Here is a 27,619-nt window from a genome sequence, read left to right as displayed (position 1 = left end):
AATATGACCCAATAAAAAATGAACCATGCGGACGATTTTCCGTCAAATAATGAGATGGTCAATCAGTCACCAGCCGTCATTCCAAAGTAAGCAATTAGCCTAGTTTAATCCAAATTTGAGTTGAGATATCAGCAGTTATATATAAGTAAATGTAATGGCATACATTAGGAGTTTGTTTGACCTTCAATAGTTCAGACATGTTGATGCATAAAAGTTGAACTAAATGCATTGTAGCTGCGAAACCATAGATCTATAAATGGTACATGTGATAATTTCTGACAATTTTCTATGGTTTGAAATTATCAAATAATATCACCAGGACAATAAACGTTCAGGTACATGGATAAATGATGAATAATTTGCACCCCGATAATGTCCAGTTTCGTTCATCTGTGCATCATAATATTTCCTGAATTTTATATTTTTTAAGATATTGTAATTCCTTCATACACTATACATATACTATCAGTCCAAATGAATATGATGTCAGGGAGTTAATCCGACTGTTTCTGGATTTGATGCTCTAGACGGTATCGGGTCTGTTCACTCCCATAATACGTTTGTACCCTATACGTGAGCACGCCACAAGTTTCCCTGGTGCCGTTCACACCCTACACATTCACATGATCATCCTAAGTTAAATTATTAGAAGTTTTTAAGATGTATATGTTAGCAGCAATAAGTAAAATTAGGCATTTAAAGCTTAAATCCTAGGTAATAAGCTAACGTCTAGGCATTAAGTTTATTTCCTGAAATCTGATGATGATTATTCAACTTATTGCCAAACATCACTTCAGGCAATAAGTGAATTTTTGGATTTTTGTTTTATCTTAAAAGTACATGTACATACAGTGAAATATTCTTGATGTAAATTATATTCAAAATATTAATATACATTAATTTAACAGGCTTTCAAATTTTAGTATTTTTTCCATATTCATAACACAATTAATTTGTATTTCTTTGAGGTATTACAAAAATTAATATGTTCCAAACAAGTGATTGTATCTAATGAAAGGAGAGGTGATTAAAAATTCTATCTGAAAATTATTTGAAGAAAATTCACACTTCAACACTGGTCGGGCTGGTTTTGGTCTGGTCAATAGTAGTCATATGTAGATATGAATTTTTGCTCACATCATCTTTCCATTGGTTTTTTTGGATATGTTAACAATTGCTGTTCAACATTTTGTTAAATATCCCCTTGCCTTCTTGTCTTCTTTACTTCTTAATCTGGATTATTGTCATTTACGTGACATGCTAATGAAGACAAAAGTGTTGAATCTTTGCGGTCTAAATTTGAATCAGGGAAAATAAGGAACATATACCATGTATACCCAAGACAGTACAATGGTCTTTTAAACTTTTAACTTTTAGAATCCCCAGAAAAGACAGTAATTATACAGAGCTGCCAAGTCTCACGCAACAGATCATGTCGACAGAGACTGTATGATTTAAACAACTTAATAATGACTATGCAAATACTTCTCGTAATTCCATCGAACTATTTCTTTCACTTTGTGAAAATTGTAACTTGAAGAAAAAGTATTTAGGGAAGGGAGTAGTAGTGAAACCCATTTTATCCAAAGAGTTCAACAGTAGAGGACATGTTGATTTAATGGATTTCCAATCAAACCCAGATGGAAACTATGAATTTCTTATGGTGTATTAAAATCACCTATCAAAAACCTTAAGCAGTTACAGAAAACTTACATAGGTAAAAATGATCAGCACGTCAAGGTCTATTTTCTGTATAATATTCCGAAAATCGCAATACCCATTTTGTAGTTTCTGCCCCTGAATGGCTGAAATATCAATTTTTTAAAAAGGATTTTGGCTTTATCTCTTAAATTAAAACAGTTAGAGCAATTATATAATTTTCAGAAATATGGGACAATCCATTTTGGAGTTGCATCTAAAATGTTTATGAGGAAATCATTAATTGACCCATTAATAATTTCCTAATACCGGATGTTGACCTTACAATGGTAAAACTTGGACCAGAAACGGATACGTAAAATCTGTGTACGTTTACAAAGCACGACTGAGTGAAGAAGCTCTTTCCACGTTATTTCTTCAACAAAATTCTTGAAATGAACGTTAGATACAGGTATCAATGATAATTTTTATCATTTTTTAAGAAATGTAGGATGCATAATTAAATTTCCCTACTGTGCACATGCGCACATGTGTTCTAGTTCATACAACCGTCAACGTAGTTCTTACGATTTTTCATTTAAAACCTTTTTAAATTTTCCATCAAATCATATTTATAAACGTATTTCTTATAATTTCAATCTTTTGGACTAAATCAATTAGATAGAAACCGCTGAAATGTAAGAAATTAACTTTGAATAGACCGATCAATTTATACTATGTCCGGTACTGGAAATAGTTTACCTGTCACCTGAACAGGTAGATTTCAGCTGTCCAACAACTAATTAGCCTTGATTAAAATTAGAAAGTATTGAAGTAGGGGTTGTTTTGATAGTAATTAATCATCATGTCACATTTATGACCGGAAATGTGTGGCTGTTAAAGGCAAAAGGTTGGGTCAAAAAGATCGTGAATTATGCTAAAATGACCGTCTCTTAAGAAAGCCTTGACAACTAAAGTCTCTTAAGAAAGCCTTGACAACTAAAGTCTCTTAAGAAAGCCTTGACAACTAAAAAGTAGATGACCGTTTCATGCTTTGCCCAGCCGGACTTTTACCGGACATTATACAATTGTCCGGAATATATGACCGTTTTGGAAGCCTTGCCCATTATAGAAGTTATTGCCATTGAAAGCCAATTTTTACCTTCTATTTCGTATACCACATTAGAGATAAATTGTAAAAGCAAAAATGTTCAGCAAAATAAGATCTACAATAAACCAACATGGCAAAATTGTCAATTGAACCCTTATAGGATTAATTGGCTTTGAAATACACTGTATATATATATAGCAAAAATGTTTGGCAAAATAAGATTTTCCAGTTAATTGACATGGTTGAAATTATCAATTGACTCCTTATAGGAGTTATTGCCTTTGAAACATAATTTTTGAACCATGATAGACTGAGAGAAAGTGTAAATCGAAAAAATGATCAGCAAAATTTGATCTAGAAATAAGTCAACATTGCTGAAATTGTAAACTTGACCTCTGTTACTTAGGAGTTATTGTCCTTGAAAGATGGTTTTACCCATTTTATGCATTTTCTGTAGAGACCATAATAGATAGAGTGAAATTTTAAATATCGAAAGATGTTCAGCAAATAAGATCTACAAGTAAGTCAACATGGCTGAAATTTTCAACTGACTCCTTACAGTAGTAATTACCCCTGAATGACCATTTTTAACTTTATATAAACTGAAATAGTTAGAGAGCAAAAATATATAACAAAAATGTTCTTTAAAATAAGATCTACAAATAAGTCAACATGTTTTGGACTTATTATTCTTTAATGACGATGATTACCCATTTTTAGTGTTTTTGCCTATTATCTTGAAATCATTTTGTCCAAAAACTATAGAAGATAGAGAGATCCTGTCATCAAAAAAAAAAAAAGATCAGCAATACATGTACAACAAGGTCAACAAAAAAGAGATTTTTTCATGACTACTATTCTAGTCCTCAATGAGTGACATGCTCTTTAGAGCCTCTAGTTTCATTTTGGAAAAAGTTAAAACACTATTTTTATATTTGATAACACCTACAGACACGACAGAATTTTAATAATGTTCTGTTATAAAATACCACTCACCATTACTCAACTTAAGAAAAAACTGACTGGAGTTCTACCTTAAATGAAACTTTTCTTGAAAAGCCCTATATTACTGTATATGTATATTGGTGACAGGTTATGCCAATTGCATATATTATAAAAAGAAACAAATCAGCTTAATTTGAGACAACAAATTTACCTAAAGGGGCATAAGCTGTCAAATTCATGTTCACCAATTTGACACAAATTCTCATATTTGATTTATAACATACTAAAACGTATATCCAAATTACGAAATGTCTAATATATAAACAATCAACAATATATGGACTCAATAATATGTATCAACATTTCGTGTGTATTTTTGTCTAGACGCCATCTAATTAACCACCGAGATGACCTCTGAAGACTGCCGACGGTCATATAGTCCCATATAAAAATAAATATAAACAGTCAGGGGACTTATTGAAATAAGTGATTTTTAAATCACTTATTTTAAATCACTTATTTAAGTAGCAAATTAGAAGTTTTGTCACAAATTGTGATTTTGTAGTTTAACCAAAATTTTAAACACATAGGTTTAGATAATATCTTTTTATTAGTAAAATTTAAAAAAAACGAACTTTTTGCTTCTTTTAAGCAGCAAAGTTTATGCCTTTGATGCAATCATTTAGCTGCAAATTCTATTTAAGTTGAAAAAATGCTATAAAAATGGCTTTACATAATGAACTGATACTTTCTTAATAGATTTTTCCCAGCAGTGGGAGTATTTTTCCTGTAACATTCAAGGTTTCATCTTATAGATTATGTAATAAAATTCTACTGTTCTCCATCAAAATTTCACTGTTCAGGGGGGGGGGGGGGGGCGGGGGGGGGGGGGGGTGTTGAAATTAGTGGGGTTATTAAAATAATGATACTTAAAGAAGTGATTTTTTGGAAGGAAATTGAGGTATGATACTTAAACAAGTGATTTTTATGTCATTATCCTAGATTTAGTACAAGGTCATCACCTGACCTGACCCTGTCATCCTATCAACACAGATGTTGGTTCTGATAATTTTAGCAACATAATTAGTCCCTGGATCATTAGTATTCTATATTTAAAGCTACAATAAAATTAAATCACTTAGTTTAGTGATTAATTTGTACTACTTAAATAGGTGATTATTAAAGAAAGACAACTCTTACTTCCAACCCTTATGGACATAATGTTACTTGAATCAGTGATTTAGAAAATCACTCATTTAAGTAAGTCCCCTGACTGATAAATATGAACAGATAGTGACCACGTGCAATTGGATTTTTCTTGGTCTGTTTAATTTCATATTGAAGGTTAAAAAGTATCGTCATTTTTACCTGTATAAGAATGATTTAATTTGTGGATCGAATTAGTCAATTAAATGGTTCATCCATGTTTCAATTACAATGTTGACATTCTTTTCCTTTTAATAGCAGAATACATGCGTAGCCCATGTCCAGCTAAGGGGTTAAATTGAAGGTCACATGAATACGGATTCAATGAGGTCGAATTGTTCACTTGCAAGTGAATAATTCATCAGCGATGTTTCTTAGCTTATTTTGACAAAATCGAACCAAATTGGGCCACACCTAAAAATATTTTGGTTTGCCCAAACCCTACCCTAAGGTAGAGACAGTGGGTAGGTAGGTAGGCATTTTCTTTTCTTTTTTCGGCAAAGAGAAATTGAAGCGTCAGATGTTTTCAAGTCTTCATGCCTATCTGATTAAAAAAAAAACTTCTTCACATCAGCACAATAAAAGATTTTGAGTAGGCAGATATTTTCTGGGTAGGTAGGGTTAGGGCAAACAAACCTATTCTTTTTTATGGCCTTGGGTTTAAAAGCAAATTATTATTTCACTATTTCACTTTCATTAATGTTTGAACAAAAGAAAATCATATTTTATTTTTTTTTTTATCTCGTAGTTAATGCCCCTTTAATCTTAGATGTCATGGGGTTTTTTTTAAATGTATATATTCTTCATTTTGTTACATTAATGTTTCCTCTGTTTTAATTTGCATATATAATTTATCTCTCTTGTTGTAATTCTCTAGTAAAGTAATCTTTTATTTGTTGAAGGTCTGAAGGTGGTCACTATTTGGTAGAAAAGAATAGAACTGCAATCTTATTGACAGATACCCTACATCTCCTTTTTTTAAAAGCATGCAAGTAGTGGGAGTTACAAATTTTACTTGTTTTTGTTTGTTTGTTTTCATGATAAAAGCCCTTTTTCACTGCATTATATGCAATTGCATGTTGGGAAGAATGTATCGTTCAAGACGAGTTATTTTCTGCTCATTGTGATATCACTGCTTTATTAATCTTCTTCCTTTGACACCCTGTTTGTAGTACATGTATTTGGATATTATTTTCTGTTAAACTCTACAAGTTCTTGGAAGTTTATAAATTGTTCTTCTGTTCATTGATGTCTTCTTTCACCGTATTATTTCATTTTTATCAACCAGAAAAATCAGCTTCCAGAATGAAAAATATTTTTGCACATCATGGAATTAATTTCATTCATGTATTATTATTGCAGGCAGACGATTTTTAATGGATAACCAATTACTAAAAATGAATAAATATTTTATGAGATGCGAGGAATATCAAAGAAAATATGATGCGGTTTCAAAAAGTAGGTAGAAATTTATGTTCTCCATATTATAGCCGAGTCCATTTTTAATTGAAACCCTGAAGGTCGACAGATTTTGTTCAAATTTGTTGTTATCCATTTGTTTGATGTGTTTGAGCTTTCCATTTTGCCATTTGATTAGGGACTTTCCTTTTTGAATTTTCCTCGAAGTTCAGTATTTTTGTGATTTTACTTTTGACAGGTGTTTGGTTTAATCAGGTACATGGTTTATAACTAGAGAGTTTCATTGGGAGTTTATTTTACACAAGTGTCAACCTTTCAAGATATCAATGAGAGCCTCTCAATAATTTCAAAATAATTGGAAATCTTCCTCTTAAGACAACTTGCCTAGTAAGTAAGTCTAATCTACCACATTTCCCTTTTTTTCAGAAAAAAGATGTGGTATGATTGCTCAAAAGACATCTATCCATCAGAGACTAATGGATGAGGAAGTAAAATACTATAGGTGGCAAGGCCACTGTTCAGTTTTCAACAATAAGCAAAACCCATACCTTATAACAAATCTGAAACAATTCAAAATTGAAAAACAACAATGCTTTAAACAAATGAACAGAAAAAACTGATGCATGCAGAAACAACAACATCTACAGACTGCTGAACAATTAGGACAGGCAGATAAAGAATGTGGCAGGGAAAGACATGTTTGTTGAGCATTAACCCTCCCTCTAACCTGCCAACACAACATGAAAAACTAGTAAAATTCAGTTGGAAAGGGCTTGACTCATCAGATTGGCACAAAGTAAAACAAAATTCATGTCAGTATGTATGCCAAATGTGAAAAAATGGGCAAAAATTAAAGACAATATTCAATTTTTATTTCAGAGACTTTTGTGTTGAAGATGTCAAATAAAATGAAAAGTGGAGAAAGTATAAGTCATGATGATCTACAGACCATGATCCATTTAGTTCAGTCCCCCAGGGAAATTAATCTTTGTGTGGATATGGCTAGAAGGTAACCTTCAACCAATTCTATTGATAATTGATAGTGAATAGTGATTGATCCCAATAAGGAATTATATTTTGTAGTTCAATACTTATTTACAGACACTGAAGTCCATTTTTTTGTAAGATTAAAAAGAAAAAAATTAGGATGGATGAGATCTTTTTATACTGTTTTCGCGTAAACCCCTCAGGTATATATTGGCGAGTTTTGGAAGCTTCTATGGGCCATTCGATATCCTCGGAAACAAGATTCGCGGAATGTCTCGAAAATTTTCGATCATTTATATGTCTTTGATATGGTCCCTCTATTGATATGTTACCACATGACATTGTATTAATATTTTAACAACAAAATTAAAGTTCATTTGTAGATTGGAAAATACAAAATTTAAAGAATAGATTGCAGTAAGAAAGCCATTATATATTACAACCTATTTGCTTTTGACTGCATGTGCGTTTTTATTAGAAAGTGTATATAATTCATGTTTTGAGACGGTCCCTGTACGCATTGTTTGTGTAGTATTACAAAGTGCTATTGTCCATACACATGGGAATAATATACTGACATTAAATTATGTCCCAGAATAAACTGATTATTTCTGAAACAAAACGATATTACTGTTAAAAATATTTATCTTAGGTCGGAAAACAGAAAGATAATTAAACAAAACGGTATTGTGTCTAAAATATTTATTTTTATTAATAGATACTAACAGACCAAGGGAACATTCATTAGAATTATTAAAGTTTAACATGAAACTAAATTTATCATTAATAGAATATAATTAATGTTATATTATCATCCCGCGGGTTTTAACAGTGAATACATTTATGAAAATCATATGCAACATATGAGTACGAATTATCAGTAATGAACACAAATAAATTAGTATCTAATGTTTAAACTGTAGGGAATGAAAAAAATAGTTGCATGGTTATAATTCACAAGAATTTTGAATCCTTGCATTTCACATTAAACGTGATTAATATTTTACAATAATCATAATTACTATGTATATGTTACTAATTTTATACAGTTTATGTATGGTTTGATAAGTCTCTGCTTATATTTTGTATAGAAATAAAATACAAAGTTAGAATTGAAGAAGAGTTTGGTTTTCCTGTTTGAATGGTTTTACACTAGAATTTTTGCGGGCCCTTTATAGCTTGCTGTTTGGTGTGGTGCAAGTCTCTGTGTTGAAGGCCGTACTTTGACCTATAATCATGATAATGGTTTACTTTGACTTGGATGGAGAGTTGTCTCATTGGTACTCATACCACATCTTCTCATATTTATTGATGTGATAAAAAAATTGCCATTAGTAAATACTTGACGTTTGTGTTTATTAATAGTATATTTTAAATTTCTGGAAAAGATTTATTAACTTTTAGGAATGTATGTTAATTGAATTTTAATTCTTTTTTTTGTTTTTAATAGTTCAAACTGATAGCATCTAAATCTTTGCAATGATTGTGCGATTTTGAAAATTGTATGCATTGTGTTGACCAGCTACCCTATAAACGTCTTGCCGTTTATTTACATAATATTACTTATTATCACACCCTGTTCACATGACACAATAAAATCGGATTTAAAATCTGGTTTGACAACAATATTGGTTTGTGTTGACACAAATTCCGGATTTAATGGCAAAGAATCCGGAGTCAATCCACTTGAGGTAGGCGGTTTGACACTCGAATTCAACTAACATTAGACATGTTAGACTTGAACCTAAATAAATATACATGATGACGCAAATGCATATTCTTATCCAGAATATCAGTGTGTGTACTTGCCATTTACTATTTCTTGCGCAAGAAAACTATGTGCATGCTTAAACATTGATTTCACACGTTGTAGGTGATTTTTTGCATTTCTTATCTACATCTAGGACACGGCAGTAAGAGCTTAACATGATTTTGAAGCATGCTCATCTTTGAATTACTCCAGCATCTAGTTGTTTTTCTAATCGTTTTCTTTCTTTTTGAGTGACTGTCCTATAATAAACTTTGTGAAATTTTCGAAATACTAAGGATAACCCGAGGAATAGATTACCTTAGCTGTATTTGGCAAAACGTTTCGGAATTTTGGGTCCTCAATGCTCATAAACTTTGTTCTATATTTGGCCTTTTTTTAATGTTTTGAAGTCGTAACGCGCATCTGGCTTACAAAACTTTAATCCTGACCATGTGTCCATGTTGAGTTTATTGACTTTTACCAAATATAAATTGGTTCTTTTGAGTGCATGTTTGGGTATTCACAAGACTTATGGAAACAAGATATTTTTCAAAACTAAGTCTTCCTGTCAAATTTTTGAATTGATTTAAGTTACTTCAGGAAATCCTTAAAATTTGAAATGTTTTATCTGACCAAACAATTGTCAGTATATACGAGGTCTTAATAAAGCTGGTGTGTTACACTCAAGAACAAAATACGAAATATTCTTTTAATTTGTGTCACAGAGTTACACTTCACATGGAAATTGGACTTTCAATTTCTCTATACAACCTCTTCCATGAGTACAGACAGCTTCAATGGGTACAAGAATAATATAAAGCATCCAGGAAACAAAATATGAAGATATGAAAAATAAAATAACCGCATCCAGATTATGAAGCAAACTGAGTGCTGAACTTTATATCTTGATCCGTCTGTGCAATTTGCTTTAGACATCCGGTTTGCAGAAATTGAAAATTGCAATAGGATTAGGTCTTTGTACATAAAACATGGAGAAAAAATTATGTACACTCCCAAGTAATAAATGAAATATTCAAGCCATAACAGATAACTTCAAATGGTAGCTGTATACAATTTTCTATTTACAACTAAAATCCAACAGTGCTTTTAATTGACTTGTGCAAGAATCTACACACAATAACATATTTTCAATAAAGGTGTTTTAATATCTTCATTACCTCATTCTATTAACATCCAATTATTTCAAATCAAAAGCAAAAATAAATAAAGCAAAAAATATTTGGTGACCAGTCAGGGGTCTCGGGTTCACGTATTGCTTTTTCTTTTTTTTAAAGAAAGCAACTTGTTTTTTCTTTTCTTTATGCCAAAAGCATTAATTTTTGTTGTTAGGTTATTGTTTGAGCTATATCTGAATTGTAATGGTAAATTGTCTAAAGTAATTGGAAGAATTTATTGTTAGTCAGGTATTTTGCAAATCTTTATCCTTCAGGTTATGTTAATTTGAATTAGAAAAATTGATATACCAAGTATGAAGTGTAAAAGCATAACTTCCAATCCTCTCAAAGAAAGATCATAGTTTACTACAGAATTTACATTAATTTTGTAAAATTTGAACAAAGGTAGATCAAACACATATTCAGCAAACTCAGTCTAGATAGGTGAAATAATACACAAACAGTACCAATTTTAATGCACCAGATGCACATTAATGTCTCTTCAGTGATGCTCGAGGCCAAAATATTTGAATACGCAAAGTTTAATACAAATGCTGAAAAATGTATCAAACCAAAAAGGACCTAATGTAATGCCATATTTGGACATGGAATTAGAGCTTTGCATGAGGGAGATGTATTTCCTTAATTTGAAATAATTTCAAAAATTTATAACAGCCAATTTTAAACAAACAATAAAAGTAAATAAGTCTGCATTAATTGTGTTGATGTAATTTTCTAAGTTATCGTAATTGGATATAAGAAGATGTGGTATGAGTGCCAATGAGACAACTCTCCATCCAAGTCAAAATTTATAAAAGTAAACCATTATAGGTCAAAGTACGGTCTTCAACACGGAGCCTTGGCTCACACCGAACAGCAAGCTATAAAGGGCCCCAAAAATTACTAGTGTAAAACCATTCAAACGGGAAAACCAAAGGTCTAATCTATATAAAAAACCAGAAATGAGAAACACTTATGAACCACATCAACAAACGACAACTACTGAACATCAGATTCCTGACTTAGGACAGATGCAAACAATTGCAGCGGGTTTAAACGTTTTAATGGTACCAAACCTTCACCCTTATCTGAAACAATAGTGTAACATCACAACATAGAAAGACACACTATAAAATATCAATTGAAATGGCTTAACTCAATCAAAAGACATATTAACACCAGTTATAACCCTGAATAAGTAAACATTAAATAACAAAAAAGCATTACAATTAGTATCAACAGGTCAAATAAACAAGAAAGTACAATTTGAGAGTACTCGCAGTTACTGACAGCTAGTTAAAAGCCAAAAACAATCAATAATAAAAAATCATGCATCAGAGACTAAAATCAACTAAAACACATCCCAGGGATTTTGTATTTTAACGTCATGGACAGTCAAAGAAGACATGACTTGTGCAATGCCAAAAATAAATGTACCGACAGGCAGTAGGATAGTAAATTATCCCATTGAATTGAAGCCATCAGAGTTGTATAAGCAGTTTTCATTGTATTTCAGATATCAAACAGCAAAGGTTAATGCATCTGAAAACAGCAAAGTTTGTCCACCAGTGAATCACCAACTAGCAACAATTCAATCACCTGTTAATAAGGAAACTGCCAAAATTCATCCACCTGTAGAAAATCAACCAGCCATGTTTCTAGCACCTAAAATTCACCAAACTTCAAAGGTTCATGCTCCTGTAAATCACCAAACATCCAAGGTTTATACACATGTAAAACATCATACAGCAAAGGTTCATGTGCTTGCAAACCATCAAAATAACGAAGTTCGTTCTCCTGGTAACAACAATTATTGCAAGGTTTCTTCATTTTCTAATCACCAACTTGCCAATGATCATACATCCATAACTGATGAAACTGGTAATGTTCCTAATCCAGCAAAGTACCAGAATGGCAAGTTGGACATTGGACCACAGTTCATGAGGATGTTGCATCATTTTAAGAAAGCATATATTGCAATTATGTTTATGGAAGATAGGGTAGGTTTATCTTGAATTACTGGTAGTTTAAAAGATATAGTTTGTCAAACAATTAGTCTTTTAGTTTGTCAAACCATTAGTCTTTTCGTTTGTCAAACCATTAATCTTTTAGTTTCTCAAACAATTAGTCTTTTATTTTGTCAAACAATTAGTCTTTTAGTTTGTCAAACAATTGGTATTTTAGTTTGTCAAACAATTAGTCTTATAGTTTGCCAATCAATTAGCCTTTTAGTACATCAAACAATTAGTCTTTTAGTTTGTCAAACAATTAGTCTTTTAGTTTGTCAAACAATTAGTCTTTTAGTATGTCAAACAATTAGTCTTAAAGTTTGCCAAGCGATTAGTCTTTTAGTTTGTCAAACCATTAATCTTTTAGTTTCTCAAACAATTAGTCTTTTAGTTTGTCAAACAATTGGTCTTTTAGTTTGTCAAACAATTAGTCTTATAGTTTGCCAAACAATTAGTCTTTTAGTACATCAAACAATTAGTCTTTTAGTTTGTCAAACAATTAAGTCTTTTAGTATGTCAAACAATTAGTCTTTTAGTATGTCAAACAATTAGTCTTTTAGTTTGCCAAGAGATTAGTCTTTTAGTTTGTCAAACCATTAATCTTTTAGTTTGTCATACGATTAGTCTTTTTGTTTGTCAAACAATTAGTCTTTTAGTTTGTTAAACAATTGGTCTTTTAGTTTGTCAAACAATTAGTCTTATAGTTTGCCAAACAATTAGTCTTTTAGTACATCAAACAATTAGTCTTTTAGTTTGTCAAACAATTAGTCTTTTAGTTTGTCAAACAATTAGTCTTTTAGTTTGTCAAACAATTAGTCTTTTAGTTGTCAAACAATTAGTCTTTTAGTATGTCAAACAATTAGTCTTATAGTTTGCCAAACAATTAGTCTTTTAGTACATCAAACGATTAGTCTTTTAGTATGTCAAACAATTAGTCTTTAAATTTGCCAAGCGATTAGTCTTTTAGTTTGTCAAACCATTAATCTTTTAGTTTCTCAAACAATTAGTCTTTTAGTTTGTCAAACAATTGGTCTTTTAGTTTGTCAAACAATTAGTCTTATAGTTTGCCAAACAATTAGTCTTTTAGTACATCAAACAATTAGTCTTTTAGTACATCAAACAATTAGTCTTTTAGTTTGTCAAACAATTAAGTCTTTTAGTTTGTCAACAATTAGTCTTTTAGTATGTCAAACAATTAGTCTTTTAGTTTGCCAAGCGATTAGTCTTTTAGTTTGTCAAACCATTAATCTTTTAGTTTCTCAAACAATTAGTCTTTTAGTTTGTTAAACAATCGGTCTTTTAGTTTGTCAAACAATAAGTCTTATAGTTTGCCAAACAATTAGTCTTTTAGTTTGTCAAACAATTAGTCTTTTAGTTTGTCTAACAATTAGTCTTTTAGTTTGTTAAACAATCAGTCTTTTAGTTTGTCAAACAATTAGTCTTTTAGTTTGTCAAACAGTTAGTCTTTTAGTATGTCAAACAATTATTCTTATAGTTTGCCAAACAATTAGTCTTTTAGTACATCAAACAATTAGTCTTTTGGTATGTCAAACAGTTAGTCTTTTAGTTTGTTAAACAATTAGTCTTTTTGTCAGTCAAACAATTAAACTTTTTGTTTGTCAAACAATTAGTCTTTTAGTTTGCCAAACAATTAGTCTTTTAGTTTGTCAAACAATTAGTCTTTTAGTTTGCCCAACGATTAGTCTTTTAGTATGTCAAACAATTAGTCTTTTAGTTTGTTAAACAATTAGTCTTTTAGTTTGTTAAACAATTAGTCTTTTAGTTTGTTAAACAATTAGTCTTTTTGTCAGTCAAACAATTAAATTTTTCGTTTGTCAAACAATTGGTCTTTTTGTTTGTGAACAATTAGTCTTTTAGTTTGGCATACGATTAGTCTTTTTGTTTGTCAAACAATTAGTCTTTAAGTTTGTTAAATGATTATTATTTTAGTTTGTTAAATAATTAGTCAATTTATAAAAGTTGTGAATAAAATTAACAGAAACAATCAAAGATCTGCCAGTAACACCCAATTCTGTATATTTCTAGCAATGCAGTATAGTCTTTAATCTCTATCATATACATATTATAAACAGCTGTATCAGAAATACAGGGTACATTCACAAATCAGTGAGAGTGGATGTTACATGTACTGGTATATTTTATTGAATAACAAAATGTGTAGGTTTTCCAAGGATTTGTGAAAGCATACTCAAATTTTCATTTAACATATTGAAAAATTGCTCAAGTTTTTATTTCTAATAATGCTAGAATGACCACCATTCAAAATAATATGCTATAGAGGTTGGAATAAATAACTGAAGGTCTTCTCGAGTTGGAGCTCGAAATCTGAAAAATGCATTAATTATATATCTGTTATAGCAAAAACTTAAATGATATGAAAACAACAGAAATAGCTTTTTGAATTTATCTTCTGATGACATGACTGCTTAAGTTATATAGGATTATCAACTTAACTTACCTCTGTTATCAAGCATATACCTTGAATTTTTAAAGTCTGTGGCTATATTATTATTTCGATGAATGTTTTCCAAATTTTTTATTACAAAAATTGCATTCTGGTAATAGAAAAACTTGGTTGGAGCATACCTTGTTTTATGCTGTTAACTAACTGTGTATGTTGGTGTCTGACAACAGCTAGTCTAAAAGGAATTGAAGCAAAGCCAAAGCACCATGGTATTTATAAAATTTGAGCAAAAAAAATAATTAAAGCACCACAGATAATGAACAAATAACAGTAAGAAAAATAACGATGAAATGTATTAAAACAAATTATGAATAATGATGTCTACATTTTTCAGTCCACCATGAGGAACTTTCTGTATAACAACTCTGTGATTGATGTGTATATGGATCTTCTATTCAAGACAGGAGAATATGAGAAAGTTGTGAAAACCTATGAAGAAATAGATTATTTTAATGAACAAAAACTTACAAATCATATGACACTGGTCATGGCAGCTTTATATAATTTAGTAAGTATTTTATTGTTTTTCACGTTTAAAAAGAAGTACAGCCTATGAAGCCTTAAATGTGCATACTGTGAAAGTACTTTTATTCGTGGGTATCAATTTTTGTGGTTTGAGCAAAAGTTATATGTTCGTGGGTTCTTGAATTTGTGGATTTTAGTTTTCTGAAAAACAAATCGAGTGAAGAATGTGAAGCCATCGTGCAGAAACAAAGGTTCTTGAAAATAATCATATGTTGTTTTATAATAATTTGTGGGACATTGCAAAATAAGGTGTTTATTTTCACTTACTTGTTTGTCTTTCATTACTGACAACATTCATCAAATTTTTAATAAAATAATTGCTTTCGGAAAAAAGCTGATTAATCTATGCTTACAAATTGTCTCGATTGAAGGAAATTGCAAAGTAAACATTTTAATTGTTGCACACGTGTAATCAGAAGTGGTGACATTAATTAACCAGAGATCGAATGATCAACAGATTAACTATCATCAAAGGTGTTAATTGGGCCATAAACATGTCACTTAAAGAAAACCGTTAAATAAAAAGAACGCTACAATGTTCTTTAATTGAATTAATTCTTATGAAATAAAAGAGCAAGCCTAATATGAAATTATATTTTTTTTCGTATGAGAATTATGGGGAGATAAAATGAACACTTCATCATCGCATATCATCACCGGATGTCTGAATTTCATCGATCAAAAACAAGTTTTTCTAGGAAATTAAAGGTTAAAAGTCGTACAGTATATTTTTTTCAAAGATTAAATGGGTAAAATCCTGTCTAAAGTTGTATGTATAGTTTATATTAAATGAGTTTGCTGATATTCGATGTGTTTTCTAGATTATATACTCGTATCCATATGCATGTAGTCAAAACTACATGGGGATTTTTCTGTCTTGATATGTACAACAGATGTTATATTTCGTTGGACACTTAAATTCTTGGATAAGGCCTCATATGAAAACCACGAAAATTGGTACCCCACAAAAGTACTTTCACAGTACATGTAATTGTCAGGGGCTGATTAAGTAATTTTTCAGGCAGGGTAAAGGGAGAGGGGAAAAGGGGTGAGGGGGTACTGTCACCAATAAAAACTTTCAAAAATGTTAGTAATTTAACGGTCATGAGGATAGTTACAAAGCAAATGGTTACACATGACTGACAACATTGATTCAATTTCATTTTTGATTGGATGTATGAGACAGAAAGTGGCGACGATCACATAAAAATGTTACTGGTAAATTACAATATGTAATGCAAACACATCAGCACTAATTGTTTGAGTTATTCCTGATCCATTGTTGCACAATTTGTGTTCTCATTTTTGAGATATTTTACCAAGCAAGTACAATGTACTCAGAATCACTCGGTAAAACCAATGAGTTTTCAATGAGTAATTCCTCACAGACTTGCATACATAATAGAAATGCCATGAAAGAGAATTTGTGATTTTTGCTTTCTTTTACTTTGATTTTGTTACAGTATTCATTTTTTTTTTAGAATACACAGGAAGCTTTGGAGAAAGCTGTTGAAATCATACGTGACAAATATTTACAGGATATAACTGTGACACCACCAAAGGCACGAGCATTTGCTGCAGCTTTAGCATTAAGACAGGTATAATAATACAGATGTAACTCTTTAGCAGCATGTCATGTATCAAATATCAAAAATATTCAACTTGTTACCAAACAACACTATATAAATAACACATAGCTGAGAGGGTGATAGAGCAGATTGTTACCCCGAGAAAACATTGTCAACTGAGGCGAAGCCAAGGTTGACAATGTCTTTTCGAGGGGTAACAATCTGCTCTATCACCCTCTCAGATATGTGTTATTTAATTTATTATACTGAATGTTCTGTTATTACTGTCGATTAAATTTCAAATTCAATGTAATAAACTATGATGTCTTGTACATAACAACCATCCGTATTTAATAAAGCGCACACTTGATCAAGCGTCTTCGTGAAGGGTAATAGAGTATTTGCCATAGGATAGAGTCGTATTTAATAAAGCGCACACTTGATCAAGCGTCTCCGTGAAGGGTAATAGAGTATTTGCCATAGGATAGAGTCGTATTTAATAAAGCGCACACTTGATCAAGCGTCTCCATGAAGGGTAATAGAGTAAATTAACACCCTCGTATTAGCCAATCAAAATATGGCATTTTAACGTGAAGTATAATAATAATAATTAACTCAAGCGCTATGCACATTCGTGAATTAATTTTTTGTTCAGTCACTGGTAGAAACTTTTTTATGGCCTTGCAGCAAAGTTGTCGGGGCCATATAGTTTTACCCATATCCTTCATTCAGATTCTGTCATTCTGTTATTCCATCATTCCGCAACGAACAGTTATACAGACTTTTAAACGCCTTCACATATTGAGCTGATTTTTTGTTGGTCTACCATGAGGACAGTGGGATATCCAGTGAATGAAAACAAAAGAAAATTCACTCTTCTTATGATAGAGTCGAGAAAGTCAATAATAAAACAATACCGGTGACGATGCTGATCAAAAGTTATTTCTAAATAATAATTGTACATTTTAAAGAAATTATTTGTTAAACTGTGTTATTAGAAATATACATGCAAATACACGATGTTTTATGTTCAGTATTTATCGAGATAATTGTTTTAGAAGCTTGTGAAACTGAAATTTAAAAACTGCCAATCTTTGCTGCATATTGATAAAAAAAATTGGAATAAATCATGTACATACAAAATCAAAAGATCTTTCGAGTCACCAATTTTCTGAGTGTTCCAAAAAGTCCTTAGCATGTTACAATTTCCTACAGTATGCTTATTTTTTTACACCTAAGCTATCGAGCACACTGGTCTGCTCTTGTCACATGTACATTCAATAGAGAACTATTGTCTTTTCGTGAATATTAACATTTAAAGTCTGTCTGTGCAGGTTAAAAAATGAAAGAAAACTATTTTTATAAAGTAGGTATCTTTCTACTATTTTGTATACAATTTTAAGAATAGGTTGTCTCGAGTTTTGTACAAGTATTTGCGGTCTTCTTGATCTATTTAAATTCTATGTTTACATCGAGATAAGGTCTGTTTGATTTTGCTTAGTAACTTAGTTTCAAAAGTGCCAATCTTTGCTGCATATAAATCGATTCCTTTGGATGTTTTTCACTGACTCTCTCTGATCTAGCTGTATATATATATATGTATGTATATATATATATATATATATATATATATATATATATACGAATAATTAGCATGTTCCAGAGAGGTATACAGACGGTAAAAAAAAAAAAATTGAAGTTGGTACTCCAGGAATTTATTCGCATAGCAACATTTTAAACCAATTTTACTCCAAGCATCTATAGCCTGCTGTACTCGTCGTTTGCTACTTAAGGAGGAAAATGATAACATTGAGTGGAAGTTTTGTTTTTATTTCAATTTATTTCTATTTTTATTCGTATATTGGTATGAAGTTGGCCTCGTCGTCGTCATCGTCCGAAGACACATTGGTTTTCGCACATAGTTTAAGTGAATGGTTCTCTATGAAATTTTACCATAAGGTTCAATACCACAAAAGGAAGGTTGGGATTGATTTTGGGGGTTATGGTACCAACAGTTAAGGAATTAGGGGCCAAAAAGGGGCCAAAAATAAGCATTTTTGTAACTTCCAGACAATAACTTGTGTTCAAGTGTATGGATCTCTCTGACATTGTACCACAAGGATCCATACCACAAAGGAAGTGCTGGAATAGATTTTGAGGGTAATTGCCTCAAAATTTTAGGAATGAGGGGCCAAAAAAGGGGCAAAAAACAAGCATTTTTCTAGTTTCATGACAATAACTTGTGTGTAAGTGTATGGATCTTTCTGAAATTGTACTACAAGGTTCTATATCACAAAGGGAAAGCTGGAATTGATTTTGGGGGTTATGGTATCAACAGTTAAGGAATTAGGGGCCAAAAAGGGGCCAAAAATAAGCATTTTTGTAACTTCTAGACAATAACTTGTGTTCAAGTGTATGGATCTCTCTGACATTGTACCACAAGGTTTCATACCACAAAGGGAGTGCTGGAATAGATTTTGAGGGTAATTGCCTCAAAATTTTAGGAATGAGGGGCCAAAAAAGGGGCAAAAAACAAGCATTTTTCTAGTTTCATGACAAAAACTTGTGTGTAAGTGTATGGATCTTTCTGAAATTGTACTACAAGGTTCTATATCAAAAAGGGAAAGCTGGAATTGAGTTTGGGGGTAATTGCTCAAAACCTTGAGGAATAAGGGGCCAAAAAGGGGCCAAAAATAAGCATTTTTCTAGTTTCCAGACAATAACTTGTGTTCAAGTGTATGGATCTCTCTGAAATTGTACTGCAAGGTACCATACAACAAAGGGAAGGCTGGAATAGATTTTGAGGGTAATTGCCTCAAAATTTTAGGAATTAGGGGCCAAAAAGGGGCAAAAAACAAGCATTTTTCTAGTTTCATGACAATTACTTGTGTGTAAGTGTATGGTTTTTTCTGAAATTGTACTACAAGGTTCCAAATCACAAAGGGAAAGCTGGGTTTGAGTTTGGGGGTAATTGCGCTAAACGTTTAGGAATTTGGGGCCAAAAAATAAGCTTTTTTTCTAGTTTCCAGACAATAACTTGTGTTCAAGTGAATGGATCTCTCTGAAATTGTACTGCAAGGTACCATACCACAAAGGGAAGGCTGGGATTGAGTTTGGGGTGATGAATCATAAGGGGTTCAAAAAACTTGGGGGGGGGGGATTTTTTTTCCCTTTTTTTTTTTTTTTTTCCTTTTTTTTTCCTTTTTTTTTTCTTTAAAATTTTCCATTTTAAGTTGGTTATTTCTGATTTATATATAAAAGCAAATAATAATGATATGGTTTGAATAGGTAAATTTAAATTTTTTAAGTTCTTAGACCACATTCATTCTGTGTCAGAAACCTATGCTGTGTCAAATATTTAATCACAATCCAAATTCAGAGCTGTATCAAGCTTGAATGTTGTGTCCATACTTGCCCCAACTGTTCAGGGTTCGACCTCTGCGGTCGTATCTATCTGCGCCCAGGGAGCATTTTATAACTATTTAGCAGAACGTTTTTCCGTGAATCCATAATTGATAGCGTCCTTGCTAAAATGGGACAAACATTGAGAAGATCTAGTTTTCAGTGTTTACAGGGGAGGTAATATTTTGTCACTAGATTTCCCACTGAGGAGTTACAGATCGAGTTTACATTTGGTTCCTTCCATTGATTTTTTGCTGAAATTACAGCTTTGGACTGTGAAAATAACAGTTATACAGACTTTCATTCTCAAATTTCCACTCTTAGAAATGGCTTCAAGCTTTTTTTGGGAGCAGGTCCATTTGTGTCGTTCCGAATTATTCTATAATTATGTTGAAACTACAGAACAAGAATTATATTATTTAAAAAAAAACATGCTAAAATGAAACTTATCTAATTGAACCAATGAGGCTCAACAAAAAATCATATTGAAGATTTTGGTATACATGAATAGACATGTACAGCATCTTAACAACAAAATAAAACCAGAAAGACATGTAGATGTGAATATTTAGGCTTTCAACATGTCTATACATATGTCGACATTTGATTTCCCCTTGATGTTGACATTGTGAAAATACTTATTGAGGTTAACCCTACTTCTGAAGTTCTGACATCAACACCAAATTTTTAAAGAGCAAAATTTCCAACTCCCTCCCCATTTTATTCCAGTCAATGGAATAACTATAGTTACATAGAAGAATGTACAATATTGAATCATTTTAGACTAATACTATATGAACTATTGCATCATTTGTTTCACGATATAATACTATATGAACTATTGTGACATTTGTTTCAGGATGATCCTAATCTGGCATTGAATATTCTACAGCTTGGTTCTGAAAGTCATTCCATAAATAATATAAACTCAGCTATAAGAGTAAGTATAAGTTAAAGTAGTGATTCTTTTTGTCCCTTTTTTATGTTCTGTTCTCTGATTATACAACTGAAAGGTGTTATTTATTCACAAAGTAGATAGTTGAGTTCCCTATATAGGGAATAAACTATAAAAGTAGCAATTTCATTTGCTAACCAGAATAACCCATGTTTACAATAGGCTTCTATGGTACCAAGATGGCATCCAAAAAACAGATCTGCAACATGAACTGTACTGTTGAAATAATACATTTTAACCATTAAAATAGAATCCAAAATATATAATGATTGTATATATGTTGAAGTTGTACACCTTCTAGTATAGAATTGATTGAGGAATGTTTTCCCATTTTTCCAGATCTGGGAACCTAGTCATTTTAAGCAAAATTTAGTCACAAATATTGCAACACGGCCTTTAAGACTTTGACTGACCTAATTTTGTGTTTTGTACTTAAACTTTAGTAGATAGAGAGAAACTGTACTAGCAAAAGTAATCAGCAAAATAAGACCTACAAATTGGTGAATATAGCAGAAATCATTAGTTTACTCATTATGAGAGACATTGTCCTTCTGTGACAATGTTTACCAATTTTTATGTTGTTTTTTGGTGGAAAATGTAGTAGATAGAGAGAAACTGTACATAACAAAAATCATCAGCAGGATCTAGAATTAACTAAGATAATAGTCTCATTGCATTGTATCAATTTTATGCAAAAATGCCAGGTGAGCAATACAGGCTCATTGAAGCCTCTAGTTTACATATCTCTTCACAAGTGTAAACAATAGGAAATCATATCAATTAATTGGTTCACAAACTCATATTGAATCAAATTACACAGAAATTGTTGAACTGCTTCAAATAATGATGAATGTACCATTAATAATTGTTTTGCGGTTTATTTCAGGTTATGGCACTTGCGAAATTAGACAAAGTTCATGAAGCATTTCAAATGTTAGATTTGTTCCATAATCAGATAGGTGGAACCTATAAAAAGCCAATTAGAATATACCCAGAATGTGTAAGTTTGGAATCATTATACATGTGCTCAATAGGATTACTGTCTCAACACTTTACATCACAAATATTAATTTAAAATCTTGCATTTATGAGTCGGGGTTATTGCAATCACATTGTCCCTCCCTATGTCCAACAATTATTTTAGTCACTCTTTTTTCAGGAACTACTGAACAGAATGACTGCATATTTGTTCAGCAGCTTGACAAAATGAGTTGTAATGTGTCAATGCTTTTTCAAACTGTCCTAGGTGTAATACCATAGTACGTCACATAAGGTTTCATACGAAAAAGGGTAGAAAAAAAATATTCCCTTGAATTTGAGAGTTGTAGGAAGTTAACCCTGTATTTCATTGCAGAAAAAAAATTATGAGTCATAAACATATATCTTGGGTGTGTCAGATCACCAATCTTTTTTATACGACCGCAAAAAATTTGCGTTCGTATAATGCTATCATGTCGTCGTTCGAAGACATTTGGTTTCAGGACAATAACTCTAGTATAAGTGAATGGATCTCTATGAAATTTAACCACAAGGTTCAATAGCACAAAAGGAAGGTTGGCAATGGTTGGGATTGATTTTGGGGGTTATGGTCCGAACTCTTTAGGAATTAGGGGTCAAAAAAGGGCAAGGTTTTTCTGGTTTCCGGACAAATACTTAAGTATTAGTCAATGGATCTCTATGAAATTGTACCACAAGGTTCCATACCACACACAGAAGGTTGGGGTCGATTTTGTGGGTTGTGGCATTAATTGTTAAGAAACTAGAGGCCAAATAGGGGCCAAAAACAAGACTTTTCTAATACTGGCTAAGCTGGTTCTAACATAAATTATTTCTGATCTATATAAAGAAACAACAAATACTGATATGGCAGGAGATACACACCAAACAGGGTGTGTAAATTATTATATTTAGTTTGTAAACAGATTTACTAAGTATTGCGCAACAGCAAAGTATTGCACAACAGCAAGAAATCTTCAATTGATAATAAATACAAATCTTTTAATCAATGAGGATTAATTTAAAATCTTGAATTGTTTGAGGTTTTACCATTTATTACTATATTGGATATTTGGACATTTTTAAATAGGTCTACATTGATGTCCAAAGGGTCCAAAATTAGACTTTGTTTGATTTCATCAAAAACTGAATTCTTGTGGTTCTATGATATGCTGAATCTAACTGTGCATTCAGATTTTTAATTTTGGGCCATGTTTTCAAATTAGTCCATATTAAGGTCCAAAGGGTCCAAAATTAAACCTTGTTTGAATTCGTGTTGTTTTTTTTTATATGCTGAATCTAACCATGGAATTAAATTTTGGATATTGGACCATTAAGTAGATTAAATTTCCCATTTCAAATTTTTAGCTCACAAGTGAGCTTTTCTCATCACTTGGCGTCCGTCAGCGTCGTTAACTTTTTACATTTTGAACTTCTTCTAGAGAACCATTGAATGGAATGAAACCAAACATGGCATGAATGTTCCTTATGAGGTGCTGACCAAGTGTTGTTACTTTGAAGCCAATCCATCATCCAAGATGGCCACCAGCATTGGACTTAGTTTAACATAGGACCCTATGGGAAATACATACAAATGTCTTCTTTTAGAGAACCATTGAATGGAATGAAACCAAACATGGCATGAATCTCCCTTATGAGGTGCTGACCAAGTGTTGTTACTTTGAAGCAGATCCATCATTCAAGATGGCCGCCAGCGTGGGACTTAGTTTAACATAGGACCCTATGGGAAATACATACAAATGTCTTCTTTTAGAGAACCACTGAATGGAATGAAACCAAACATGGCATGAATCTCCCTTATGAGGTGCTGACCAAGTGTTGTTACTTTGAAGCAGATCCATCATCCAAGATGGCCGCCAGCGTGGGACTTAGTTTAACATAGGACCCTATGGGAAATACATACAAATGTCTTCTTTTAGAGAACCACTGAATGGAATGAAACCAAACATGGCATGAATGTCCCTTATGAGGTGCTGACCAAGTGTTGTTACTTTGAAGCCGATCCATCATCAAAGATGGCCGCCAGCGTGGGACTTAGTTTAACATAGTACCCTATGGGAAATACATACAAATGTCTTCTTTTAGAAAACCAATGAATGGAATGAAACCAAACATGGCATGAATGTTCCTTATGAGGTGCTGACCAAGTGTTGTTACTTTGAAGCTGATCCATCATCCAAGATGGCCGCCAGCGGGGGACTTAGTTTAACATAGGACCCTATGGGAAATACATACAAATGTCTTCTTTTAGAGAACCACTGAATGGAATGAAACCAAACATGGCATGAATCTCCCTTATGAGGTGCTGACCAAGTGTTGTTACTTTGAAGCAGATCCATCATCCAAGATGGCCGCCAGCGTGGGACTTAGTTTAACATAGGACCCTATGGGAAATACATACAAATGTCTTCTTTTAAAGAACCACTGAATGGAATGAAACCAAACATGGCATGAATGTTCCTTTTGAGGTGCTGACCAAGTGTTGTTACTTTAAAGCCAATCCATCATCCAAGATGGCCACCAGTGGGGGACTTAGTTAAACATAGGACCCTATGGGAAATACATATGAATGTCTTCTTTTAGAGAACCACTGAATGGAATGAAACCAAACATGGCATGAATGTTCCTTTTGAGGTGCTGACCAAGTTGTTGTTACTTTAAAGCCAATCCATCATCCAAGATGACCACCAGCGGGGGACTTAGTTAAACATAGGACCCTATGGGAAATACATATGAATGTCTTCTTTTAGAGAACCACTGAATGGAATGAAACCAAACATGGCATGAATGTTCCTTATGGAGTGCTGACCAAGTTTTGTTACTTTGAAGCCAATCAATCATCCAAAATGGCCACCAGCTGGGGACAGTGTTTAACAAAGGACCCTACGGATAATACATACAAATGTCTTCTTTTAGAGAACCACTGAATGGATTGAAACCAAACATGGCATGAATGTTCCTTGTGAGGTGCTGACTAAGTGTTGTTACTTTGAAGCTGATCCTTTATCCAAGATGGCCGCCAGCGGGGGACTTAGTTTAACATAGGACCCTATGGGAAATATTCACAAATGTCTTCTTTTAGAGAACCACTGAATGGAATGAAACCAAACATGGCATGAATGTTCCTTATGAGGTGCTGACCAAGTGTTGTTACTTTGAAGCCGATTCCATCATCCAAGATGGCCGCCAGCGGGTGACTTAGTTTAACATAGTACCCTATGGGAAATTCATACGAATGTCATCTTTTAGAGAACCACTGAATGGAATGAAATGAAACCAAACATGGCATGAATGTCCTTATGAAGTGCTGACCAAGTGTTGTTACTTTGAAGCCGATCCATCATCCAAAATGGCCACCAGCTTGGGACAGTGTTTAACAAAGGACCCTATGGACAATACATACAAATGTCTTCTTCCTTCATCCACGATGGCCGCCAGCGGGGGGACTTCCTTTAACATAAGACCCTATTGGAAATACATACAAATGCTTCTTCTAGAGGTGCACTGAATGGAATGAAACCAAACATGGCATAAATGTTTCTTATGAGGTGCTGATGAAGTGTTGCTACTTTGCTGCTGATTTACTGTTCAAGATGGCCACCAGGATTTTTATTAAATTACAGGGCTAATATTAAACCAAATTTGGCCTCACTCATTATTAGGGTATCTGTTATGATTTTAATCTATTTTAACATGATTTCCAAAACCAAACTAGAATCAGGTGAGCGACACATGCTCTTGAGAGCTTCTAGTTAAGTTATCTGATCACATTTTTTCTGTATCAGAAATCTATAATGTGTCAAATATTTAATCACTATCCAAATTCAGAGTTGTATCAAGCTTGAATATTGTGTCCATACTTGCCCAAACGGTTCATAGTTCGACTTCTGTGGTCCTATCCAGCTGCTCCAGGCGGAACACATTTTTATTGATTGTTTGTATAAAATATTTTGGAAACTTGAGGTTACATCATCATGGTTACTAAAGCTTGTAAACAGGAAAAAAAGGGGTTAAAATTTGATTGGTTAACTTCCAGTGATGGTTATTTTATGCAAATAATTTAATTTTGGATGTAACGTGTCTTCTGATTGGCTGACGTTGTTTTGTTTATCAGCTCATAGACATGATTTTGTCATGTGACTGTGACGTCATCAAAGTTTTTTCATGGTTTACTCCGGTTTAAAATGGAATTTAGAATTAAATTATAAGAAATGACTGTAATATTTTTTGTGTCTATTCGAAATAACATAAAAAATGTGGTGCACACTTTAAAATAACTCGCTACGCAGGTTATTCAGTGTGCACCACATTCTTGATGTTATTTCTTCATAGACAGAAAAAATATTACAGTCATTCCTTAATGAAATGTTTTGTAAATTTTTGTCTATAGTACTGGACAGGATAAAACTTTATTCATGCTAAGTATTTATTTATTTGAAACAAAGATAAATTCTGCACTTTTTTTTGAAAAGTGCTAATTTAACAAAGACTAATAGGGGAAAATCAATGGTGGTATTACTCCTCCTACACTTATTTTCTGTTTGCAGATACTTGAATTTTCCATAAGTTGAATAAAAAAGTTAATTTTGTCACCTTTTCTCAGGAACTTCTGAACAGAATGACTTTATATTTGTTCAGTAGATTACCAAGGACTGTCAACACCTTCTTGTTTGATGATACTTTGAGTTATGAGTGGGAATATGCTTAGCATGACAACTAGTGCAACTTTTTGTATTGATTAGTTCATGGATGCGAACTTTTGAAACCTCCAAAGTGGGAGACCTCCCTTTATCAAAAGTATTTAGTTGACAGATTTATCACATCATCATCAGTGTCACACCATTTTTATATGGGCATTGTATAGTCATTGTAGAGACATAATTCATTATTGGAGCCAGTGGTCATTAGCAATATTTAAACATTTTGTTATTGGAACATTTTAAAAAGTATTTCTTAGAAATGATATACAATTGCAAATGGTAATATGTTCAGTGAAAGAAAAAAATTAAAAACAATTTTCACCTCTGCATTTACAAAGATTCAATTTCTAATGTCTAGTTGATGACGTGATATATACTTTAAAAAAAAGTTTATTATTATGTACTAGCATATGAAAACATTTATTGCAAGATTTTTTTTAATAAGGTACTAAATATTTTTTGGCATTACTAAATGTTTTTTTTTTATTTCAGCTGAATGCATTGAATGATATGGTCAAAAGAAATAGTGATCCAGAAATTCTAGAGAAATTTACACAAATGAAAAATAATTTACGACAAGCTGGACTAATAAACTGTGTTCCATTATTTCAAAAACTTTCACATACTCTATATAGTAATCCTCCTAATATATGCAAATGTGAATTAAATGAATATTTTACATCTGATAGATGTAACCCGGTGTATAAAATAAAAGTGCCATAAATCA

At 32.2% G+C, this 27,619-nt stretch overlaps 1 protein-coding gene across 1 annotated transcript; it reads left to right on the top strand.

The window, feature by feature from the left end:
• LOC127734976 (uncharacterized) lies at nt 1-27,619 on the top strand. Its single transcript, XM_052245030.1, has 9 exons — nt 1-86; nt 6,263-6,358; nt 7,199-7,328; nt 11,748-12,231; nt 15,060-15,233; nt 16,732-16,848; nt 21,080-21,160; nt 22,062-22,175; nt 27,385-27,619. Exons 1-9 carry the CDS (start codon nt 26-28, stop codon nt 27,613-27,615), a joined length of 1,488 nt encoding a protein of 495 aa, XP_052100990.1. The 5' UTR covers nt 1-25; the 3' UTR covers nt 27,616-27,619.

This window comes from Mytilus californianus, unplaced genomic scaffold, assembly GCF_021869535.1.
Source record: "Mytilus californianus isolate M0D057914Y unplaced genomic scaffold, xbMytCali1.0.p SCAF_3, whole genome shotgun sequence".
In the NCBI taxonomy this organism is placed as follows: Eukaryota; Metazoa; Mollusca; class Bivalvia; order Mytilida; family Mytilidae; genus Mytilus; species Mytilus californianus.
This window is presented reverse-complemented; position numbering and strand designations above follow the sequence as displayed.